This window comes from Macadamia integrifolia, unplaced genomic scaffold (genome assembly GCF_013358625.1).
Source record: "Macadamia integrifolia cultivar HAES 741 unplaced genomic scaffold, SCU_Mint_v3 scaffold2987, whole genome shotgun sequence".
In the NCBI taxonomy this organism is placed as follows: domain Eukaryota; kingdom Viridiplantae; phylum Streptophyta; class Magnoliopsida; order Proteales; family Proteaceae; genus Macadamia; species Macadamia integrifolia.
This window is the reverse complement of record NW_024869115.1, coordinates 57680-68333: the sequence shown is the minus strand read 5'-3', so window position 1 is coordinate 68333 and position 10654 is coordinate 57680. Positions and strand designations below refer to the sequence as shown.

The following is a 10654-nucleotide window of genomic DNA, read 5'->3' as shown; positions in this document are numbered from 1 at the left end:
CTTCAATGGATTAGGTGTGATGATGTGGCCAACAACTTGGCAATGCATTGATTTTGTGAAGGTACAATTGAGTTGGGTCGAGACAGGAGAGTTGGAGTCAAAATTTAGACGATTCCTCACGAAATGGTGTTTAAATAGAAAGTGGGTTGTAACATTTCGGCGAGTTACTAATCTGTTACACGAAATTCCGACCAAAACATTGTACTTCTTTTATTTCGTAGGCTGTTTTGTCTTGGTAAAAAAAAAGCCAAAATTTCCGAGATATCGCCTAGATTTCAAACCATGCTCCAACCCTATCCACAGGTCACTCCTCCCACAACCCTATTTTGAATTTTATTCTCAAGACTGATTTCTAGATTTTTTTTGTGTTGTTCGATATGGTTTTATTGGAGCTTTAAGGGACAACACTAGGGGTTATTGATTCTCAATTACCCTTACATTATGGATGTACAGTAAAACTAGGAAGGATAAAATAAGGAATGAACGTATTAGAGCCGATTTGGGAGTTGACCTAATCAATGACAAGTTTCGTGAAAGTCATTTGAGGTGATATGCCAATGTTCAACGGAGGCCTGGGGATGCCCTAGTAAGGAGGAGTGACATTATTCTAATTGAAGAAGCTAAAAGAGCTAGGGGCAGACCTAAAATGATCATAGGAGAAGTAGTGAGAACTGAGAAATGACATGCATAGTCTGGGTCTTGTCCAAAGTATGACCTTAGATAGAGCAAAGATCCATGTAACCAACCCCATTTAGCTGAGATTTTCCTAACTTGTCCCAAGTATGACCTTAGATAGAGCCGATTGGAAGGGAAGGGTCCATGTAACCGACCCCATTTAGCTGAGATTTTCCTAACTTGTTAGTGTTGTGCTCTTTTCTTTTACTTTCATTTTTCATTTTCCATTTTTCATTTCTTTTTTTATTTCTCCTCTTTTGCTTTTGCACAAATCCATATATCTTCATTTTCCAACATAAAACTCGTAAGGCATCAATTGTCTTATAACTGTATTATAAACCTCAACCGTTGTTTTGATAATGCAACACTCCAAAAGCACCTATCCAGTTCTACACCTAAGTATAACTTTATGGGCAACATCCTCTTTGATCTCCTTGTAATTGCTGATTGAACAAAAACAAGCATACATTTCAATCAATGGTATCTCTCAAATATCAATCTTAACTGCACCACTTTTACTCCTATATTTACAAAATTCCATTGGTCCATTTCACATTGCACAAGAAAATCAAAGGGGGGGCACTGGAGATGGGAAGGTCAAGAGATTGAAATTCTAACATACCTATGAACAGAGAAAAACAGCACCCGAGGGTCCTTCCAAAACATTTTCTGGGTGCCATTTCCATGATGGACATCCCAATCCACAATAAGAATTTTATGAATACCTAATTCAGGCTGCAATAGAAAGAAAGGGAAAAAGTAAAGATAAGACAAGAAAGGATAAGATACCAAGAAGAAGAGAGATTAAGTTGAATGGAAAACAAAAATAAACTTAAAACGCACATTTTTGCCAAAAATAAACTTAATTGGCAAAAATAATGTCATTTGAAAAACAAATATTAAAAAAGACTCCATACTCTTTCATTCAGGATATAACTCGCCGCGATTGCAACATTGTTGTACAGACAGAACCCCATTGCTTCATCTGGCTCTGCATGATGTCCAGGAGGTCTTACAATGGCAACAGCAGAACTCAGCTCCCCTTTAGCGACCTTCTCTGACACCTAAAAAGAGCAGTGGAATTTAGGATTTAGAAGAGAATATTGAGAGTTTGAACCAACCTCCAAAACAAAGTTGAAGCGATGATACATTTGTTTCAGTAAATACAGAACATTTAAAGTCATCAACTTTGCAAGATACTTAGTAATCATGAAGCAGTGGATTGAGTGAGGGGAGAGATCGACAGATTAAAAAGACCCATATAAGTACCATAAGTATATACATAACTACACATTGACATATTTTTGCAACCATAATAGATTTGTTTTAGTAACTTTCAAAACATTCATGTTAACCAATTCTCAGATATTCTGAGCTTTTCAAGTGTTATATGAATAGTACTCTTATTCCTAGAAATATGTCAGATACTTTTATGAAAGGATTGCAAAAGGAATACTTATACAACATCTGATTATCTGTTACTTGTATTCAGCCCACATACACGAATGGCGGAGTGATCTCCAGAAAAAAACATTAACTGTGGGACTTCCACAAGCCCCATTAGTGACTATGCATTAGTACCATTTAGAGATTACCTCTGTGACAGAGCCAGCAGCAAGGGACGCAGATTCAGATGAACCCTCATTTAGAAAGATGGAATTTAGTTTCGAAGCAATCCTATTCCTCCGTGAATCAAAATCTTTTGAGCTGACATTCCTTATCAAATTGATATGGTTCTGCGTATGAACTGATGCTATATACCTGTCCTCTGCTTCTTTAGCACTCAAAACCACACATCTGGAAAACAAATATACATTCACTAGTTAGAGAATCATAAAATTCGAGCAAAGAGCTCTGGAAAAAAAAGAGCCAATCTGTATCAAGATTCAAGTGGTCTTGCTTCAAAACTTAATCATTAAGCACTTCTTGGAGAAATTAAGCCTCAGATTAACTTAAAAATCTTAAGAATATTGTACTCTCTTTCCATAGACCTGAATAAGTCGAACTACTAATACAAGTTATAATATACTCATATGATTCCACACTTAAGGAGTGCAATTGCCAGTATGGAGTTTGACATTCACTAGAATTTTAACTTAAATAACAGTGAATTTCGCTTCACTTTGGTTGCAGCTTGAATTGCAGTAATATTACTAGGTTATTTAGTTTAAGAATCTAATATAGATGAGTGTAGCAAAGGCAGGCCTAAAATGACCATAGGAGAAGTAGTACGGAAAGATATGCAGAGTCTAGGGCACCGTTTGACAACGTTCCATTTCTGCGTTTTCTTGTTCCTAGAAACGGAAAAACAGCTTAAAAATCATTTGATAAAGTTGTTCCATTTCACCCATTTCTAGAAATGTAAATCAAAATTTACGCCTATTTACAATTCTAGAAACGACTTTGACGAAACAAGTCATACTTGTTTTGTCATTTCTAGAAACAACTTTGAGAGAAAAAAAAGGTTGTTGTGTCTGATAAATCTCTCAACTGTTCAAACCTAAAAAGAGGCAACTGAACCCTCTCTCCCTTTTGGGCATCTGATGATACTATTGGGTTTTTAAGTGGCATTATGTCTGCAAAAAACGTTTCGAGAAACAAGTTTATCAAACACCAAAAAATCTGTTTGTGTTTCCGGAAATGTGAAAAGCCATTTCTGCTGTTTCTAGACACAGAAACAGCAGAAACATTATCAAACGGTGCCTAGGTCTTGACTCTAGTATGACCTCAAATAGAGCTGTTTGGAGGGCAAAGATCCATGTAGCCGACCTCATTTATGTGAGATGTTCCTTCGGTGTTGCTTCTTTTTTTTTTTTTCACTTTATTTTTATTTACCCTTCTCTCAGATCCACATTTGGTTGGGAAAAGGCTGAGTCGTTGTGAGAATCTAAGTAGTTTGGAGGTCATGTCCAACTAAGATGGATGTTTCATAGCTGATTGTTGTATAATGGTTGACCCACCTTTGACATTTTCCATTCAGAAAACATGGGTCCAAAGTATGCAACAAGAGGCAATAACCAAGATCCTGTGGTTTACAGTAAATTTGAAAATCTTCCATTGCTAAAAGCAGGTCAAGAAAAGGAAAATAATGAATCTGATGACGAAGAAGGAGAAAAATCTCCCGTCATCTCAAGGAAAGAGGATTCTGGTATGTGCAATTAAGGAAGAGGAGACCACATCCCATCATTGACATATATCAATCACATAGCTGCTACAGTTTTCTGTGTCTGCATTTACCCATTGGCTACACATTGCCATTGATCTCTCAATGGTCATATTCTTTGGAAGATGCTTGAATGAGATCTTCAAGGGAATTTGGAGAGAAGTAACATAAAGAATCTTTAGCAGTTCCAAGGTTGTTCATGGGTATCTAACACGGATTCAGCTGCTGCAATAAGGAATGTTTGGGAATCTTTAGCAGTTCTAATCTTTTGCAATTATTAATATTTTCCTAGAAGTTTGTTTATTTTAAGTTTGCTATCTTTGAGTATTTCCCTCCTAAAATTTTTCCTCTTTTTTTTTTTTAATTTATAACGTGTAAGTGAAAAAAAAAAGTGTTGAAAATATGATTTCAAATTAAAGCCAGTATCTGAAATTCCAGTTAGGTTCTTGTTTTCAACAAAATTTTAATTTTTCACAAATAAAGTAAACAAGGAGTTGAGCAGTTGTTTTGTGCCTTCTGTTGAATTTTCTTTCTTCCGAGCTAGCCTTTCTTGAAAGGCCTTAAGTCTCTTTCTCCCTCCCCTTTCCTTTGTATATTCTTTCCTCTCTTGGTTATGAATTTATTTTTTATTTTTTCATCCAAAAAAAAAAAACAAATTAGACAAGGAGTTCCAAGTGAACGCACTAAAACATCATAACTTCAAAAGAATTTAAGCCAGTAAATTTATCCTACTTCCTTAATCAATCTATCACAGAAACTATTACGACTCAGTGAGAAGAAGATCCCAGAAAATTTGTAATCTGCCCCGAGGACAGACCCTTCACAGAATACTTTCCCCCAATGACTAGCGGAAAATTAACAACCACAGACGAGGAATTAACTCGTGATTCCAGCACAATCCACGACTGTCATATATTTCAACGGTACAACAATAAGTATGCAAATTTTTGTTTATTTAAAATTAAAAAATTAAAAAAAAAGAGGAATTGAATACATACAAAGAATATTATTACGGGAACATCACCCGTGAAGACTTCTATCTCATCACAACAAAGAAGAAAAACTGAACGAACTAGGGTTTTTGTTTGAAGGTATGAAAGGATTAGCAGAAGTAGCACGTACCTCTGAGGAATTCCCGCAAATTGAAGTTTTTCCCATATCGCCTTGATTCGACGAGGATTCTCAGGATGATCCTCTCCGTCTGGGGTTGAATGCTTACACATTCTCTCATCGTAGACAAGACCCACTCGGGGCTGGTGACGGATCTTCTCAGATTCCTTCTCCATAGCCAACAGTTGGACTTGGAGAGAACTAAGAACCAAAGGAGAAGACGCGCGATTAAATTAGTACCTCCCTAGTTTTTAATTAGATCAAATCAACTCAAATGGTAATGGTCATTTTCTGTGCTAATATATTTATGGAGCCCACTTTTCTGTCTAAATTTTTCCGTTTTGAATCATTTTTACAGCTTTTGGAGGGAAATATTGGAACGATTTTGTTTCCGAAACACTACGGCCCGTTTGGTATCGTTCTAAAAAACGTTTCTAGAGTTTTTTCGTTCTATTGGAACGAAAAAACGGAATCTTCTATTTGGTGCACTTATGGTCCGTTTCTGTTTTTTTGGAACGAAAAGTGAAAAAAAAAACCTGAAAAACGAGATTGGACGGAACTCCAAAATGGAGTTCCGTCTTCCCAGTTTCGTTCCATTTTACAAAAAAAAAAAAAAAAAAATTCCCGATAAAAATCTAAAATTTTAAAACACCATTTTTTCATTTAAAAACTGCGTTTTGACACAGAAACTGAAATTTTCGTTTTTGAAACGAAACGACGTTTCTGGAACAGAAACGATACCAAACGGGCTCGTACGTTTTTTTGTCATTATCGGCTGGTTCGTTCTTTTCTTTTCCTCTTCTTCCTTCGTCTTTTTTTTCTTTTTTTTTTCTTTTTTGGGAGGACTATCACTGATATATGTGAAACGCAAAAGAAAAAAGGATTATGAGGTTCCTTCCGCTGAATGGAACATGGCCAAACTGTACTACACACATTAGACTGGGCCTTTCGGGCTAAGGCATCAGCTAATTCGATCCCCTAGGAATAAAAGCAAACTCACGATCTCATAATTGGGAAGCAAAGTATAAGATGTCCTTAGTGATACTTGTAACGGTAATGGGCGCCGAGGGTTTGGCCCTTCTTTCAAGAACATTTGCGAGCCTCGCACCATTGCATTCCTGCTTTGAAATACATGGGGGCCTATTTCGTAGTGACCCTATTCCCTTTTTGGGGCTCACTACAATGTTAGCTTAATGTAGAATGGCAAATTGGGGGATTGGGAATCATAAAAATTGGAGTTGCCACCTAAGATTAAGGCCTAGGACCCAGTGGGTAGGCCCGAAATAAAATTGGTCTGGTGCAGAAGTTAGGGTAAGCATCAGATTATGAAGTTGGGAAGGTGTTAAGCACCCACTTCACCCAGTGGAACTGATATTCCTATTAGATGCTTAGATATGAATATTCTCCAATATATCTTATACCATGTACATGACTAAGTATTATCATACAAGATTATACAAATATCGTATCAAATAAAGGGTCTACATCATACCTACTCTATTGAGAGATTTTACCTGATTTTGACCCCTGTTTCGGGCCAAGAGGGGTGTGCCCCTGTTGATGTGCACGTGATTTTGGTGAAGGCTCCTGACTCAAGTGAGAATAATCTTGGTTGCTCTCTCCTCTTCTTTGGAGAATCTACGCCTTTGACGATACCTCAACTTGACACACTCTTTGAGATCTTCGAAATTTTCGGCAGAACTTCAACGCACAAAACAAAAGTCGGACCCCATTGGGTAGAGTTTCAGCCTTGGATTGAATGACAAGCTAGAACATTTCAACTAGATCGGCCATAATTGGAGTGAAGGAATGGGTTAGAGATAGAAATAGGTGGGCTAATGATTAGGTGAAGGAATATACTGAAAATGGAAAAAGGAGGCTAATGGTTGGGGAATAAACATTCTCTCTATGGTTTTGGCTCTCTCATCATGGAAGTAGGTGGGCAATGATGGGGAGTAGGTAGGGGTCCCTCATATTCCTTTCACACTGCTAAAATGGGAAATAAATGGAGTATTTATAGATTTTCGGACCCATAAGCTGAGATTTTGACGGAGCTACCAAAAAAAAAAATTCTAGCTGGCATGTTGTCCCATAAGGTCCCCTCTCACGGATCGATAGCCAAATTATGTAAGCATACTTGCGGGCTCGTGAGAATTCTGGCAGGTCCAGGAAAAATCTGGTGGGTGCACGAGGTTTCTCACAGACCTGCGGCCAAAAGATGACTTAAGATGAGTGGAAAAAGTGGTAGGTCCACGAGAAATTTGGCGGGCCCGTGAGGAATCTCGGGCCTAGGTCATCCCTACCTAGGGATCCAGACTTCCAATGGTGATTTTTGGAGATCGAGTGGTTCAATTTTTGCTTGCAATATATCATTGGAATCGTCTCTCCGAATTTTACTCATTGGTACAAGGTTTAAGACCATCATTGGCTAAAACAAAACTTGTGATTCATAAAGAAGGACTTTTGTTCGATTGCAGCCTCGGGATACCCGACATCCCTTATTCATGTTGTTCCTGTAACTTTTGGAAAAATATTCAGGTCTGATTCCTTAATATAAAGTATGCTAGTATCGAGTGCCACGAGGTGGGGTCGATGAGGATTCTGGGCTGGATTAGGGTTTCGGGTTACTATTGAGTTCGAGTCATCATGAAAGGCCTGGATTCTCCTCCAATGTAAAGCACGAACCTTGATCATATCTTGTTTGTCATCATTGTCGTGGTGGGTGACAAATTCGGGTGTCTACATAATGCTCATTTTTGGTTGAGGCATGTCCCATGGTCAAAAGGCAAAGAAAAGAACTACCACATTTTGTCACCTATAGCATATACTATCGTCCTCTTGCTCAAAGATGGGGGAGGTGCAATAAAAAAACATGGGCAGATAATTCATCACAAATTCTTGAGAGATTGCAACTGGGAAGTGTAAGCGGGAAAAACCCGATAATTAAGAAATTAATGTGACCTTTTCTAGTGGAATTGGCTAGAAAATTAAGAGTTCACCTGAGCAGTTAATTGGGAATTCTTCGTCGGGTCATCACTTTTGGTTCCTGCCAAGATGTTAGTACACAATAATTTTGATCGGATTTGGTCAAGCAATGTTACATTTTAGGTCCAACTAGTTATCCCAGGCAATTCTTAACCTCAAGGCTAAGTTGTGGAATCCAGGTCATCCATGGGTATTTTGATAATTCAGACTTATACCTTTGGCCAAGCATAATTGGGGCCATCCAGGGGTATTTTGGTTATTCTAGACCTATACCATGGCCCAAGAATAATCTTCGAATTCCTAAGTGAAATATGCCTTTATGTTCCTAAGTATAACATATACTCAATTATGTACTTACATATGTATATATACTTTGATTATTATAAGTTTATAACCATACACATAAACATATGTACTTACATATACATATATGTACACATTTTTTTTGGGCAGGAAAATTGGCAGGTCTGTGAGATTTTCGCGGGCCTATAAAAAATTTGGCGGACCTACAAAAAATCTGGCAAACCCGCAAGCAGAGGTGGCCCCTATAAAAGGTGGACCATTCATTTCGATTTTTTTATTCCTTTTTTTGTATTTTCTAACTTGGTTTTTATGCCAAGTGTCGTCTCCTCCTCATTTTCTTGTTTTAATATAATTTTTTAAATGGGCCACAACGCACGTGTGGAGGGAATGTCTCGAAAAAGTTGGCCGCCTCACCTTCCCAAGATGGCGTAGCAGCGTGGTATACAGGATCAACTCTAAAGACCACGAAGGATCACTTGTGCAACTTGGCTTGGGGAAAATGGGTGAGTCCTTTATCCTTTTATTATTTTATTCCTTTATAGGTCAACGCACATTTTTTTTATGCTAAGAAAATTCCTAATGTATGCATGATGTATGCCTAGGAAGTCCTATGTATGGATGCCTAGAAATTTTCATATATGTATGAATGCATGATATCTTTGTATGTAGGAGATTCCATGTATGTATGCCAATGTATGCCGTATGTATGTATGTCATGATATGTTTGCATGCATGGGTGATTCCATATATGTATGCCAATGTATGCCTAGGAAATCCTATTTATCTATGTATGACATGATATATTTGTATGATTAGGTGATTCCATGTATGTATGCCTAGGAAATCCTATATATGTATGTATGCCATGATATGTTTGCGTACTTAGGTGATCATATGTTAAAATTTTGAGATTTTACCTGTTATAACAGGGCGGGATAGAGCCCTCTTACAGGAGGCATGGCTACCCTAACAGGGTAGGGGAGTGGCTTGACAGCCTTCATCCCTATATGCTGCGACAGATCCATAACCTGCCCTTCTGTTCGTGCCTCATCTGGGTGCTTAGAAGCTAGATGTAGAGCTCACGCAGGCCCTGGCTAAGAGATGGTGGCCGAGCACTCATACTTTCCATCTGCCAGTAGGGGAGAAGACCATCACCCCTCTTTGTTTCCAATGTGTTGAACAGCTTGAGTTTTGGCAGGGAGCTCGTGGTCCTTTCTACTAGCCGGACTCAGATTTAGGACCTTACTGGTATCGCGTCACCAGATACCATTGTCTACCTCACCACATCCCATGAGGCTTGGGACGACATCACAATTGATGTCTTTTCCACCCGGATCCAGAGGATAACTTGATCCATTCTTTCCTTATCTACTTAGTCTATCAATGTCTTTTGAGTAACTCATCGAATAAGGTTGACCTCCAGTACGCCTATTTCTTCAGGGACCTTCGCTAGATTCAGAAGTACAATTGGAGTGGAGCCACATACGCTTATTTCCTCACAATGATGGACCACCTAGCCTGGGGCAACCCCAGTCTCTTTGGACCCTCCTACATCCTTCAGGTATGAGTTACTTGATTGTATTTTTTTTTTCTTTGCTTTGCTACATGTTCTCATATTGGTGTCACTTTTTAGACATATGCACATGCATGTCCACTTCCTTTGCCCTCCCTTAGCAGACGAGGAGCATCACATATTTCCTGTTACTAGGAAATGGGGGAGGGGCAAGACTGTCGAAGGGCCTTTGCCCCTAGCCACCACAGGGAGGGACGTATTGAACCAGCTTATAAGTATGGCTTCTTTGTCTCCTTATACTTATATTATTTCTTTTTACTGGCTTTGTTTCACTACACATCTTTGTCCTTATAGGTCTTTTGGACTCCATTTCAGGATGTGGACTTCCCTATAACAGAGGATCGAGATGAGGTTAGGAGACTTAATTGTCACTGTGTCCTATTCCGAGGCCCTGAAGGTCCACCATGGTACCTTGGGAAGAGGGTGGTGAGGCAATTGCCTGACTCTGATGGTCCCCTAGTTCCTTGCTTCCCTCCTCTATCCATGCATAGCCCTAGTACTACCTCAGAGGAGGTGTTTGAGGCTTCCATGATCGGGATGTGGCAGAACAGCTTTGTAAATTAGACACTCGACTACAGAGTTTCTCCAGCGGGAGACGATGTGCATGGATTTGACCGGCGAGGGTCCTCAAGTAAGTTTCTTGGAGTTTCCTTTAATTGGAGTACGATGGTCCTATAGATGACACTAATGTTTTCCTTTCAATATGACACGCGGCCTTCCTTCCTTGGTTTCTATTTTCCTAGATCTGCGGAGGCTTATGGAAGGTTCGACTTATAAGAGCGCGAGGCCAGTTTACAACATGGCTAAGGGGATCTTTGGCTTCCCGGGGTGGACATACACTGATG

General features: G+C 38.9%; 1 protein-coding gene across 1 annotated transcript; it reads right to left on the bottom strand.

The window, feature by feature from the left end:
* Nucleotides 1-1231: 1231 nt before the first annotated feature.
* LOC122067584 (histone deacetylase 5-like) lies at nt 1232-5218 on the bottom strand. Its single transcript, XM_042631417.1, has 4 exons — nt 4961-5218; nt 2271-2472; nt 1593-1739; nt 1232-1410 (listed from the first exon to the last, which is right to left on the bottom strand). The coding sequence occupies exons 1-4, from the start codon at nt 5122-5124 to the stop codon at nt 1273-1275; spliced, it is 651 nt and encodes a 216-aa protein (XP_042487351.1). The 5' UTR covers nt 5125-5218; the 3' UTR covers nt 1232-1272.
* Between the last annotated feature and the right edge of the window lie 5436 nt (nt 5219-10654).

Excerpts from the sequence above, each read along its gene's own strand:
- LOC122067584 (XM_042631417.1), bottom strand. The coding sequence starts at position 5,124 with ATGGAGAAGGAATCTGAGAAGATCCGTCACCAGCCCCGAGTGGGTCTT. Across the intron at positions 1,740-2,270 it reads CTGCTGGCTCTGTCACAGAG|GTGTCAGAGAAGGTCGCTAA; the intron begins GTAATCTCTAAA and ends TGCTCTTTTTAG. Across the intron at positions 1,411-1,592 it reads GTTATATCCTGAATGAAAGA|CCTGAATTAGGTATTCATAA; the intron begins GTATGGAGTCTT and ends TTTCTATTGCAG.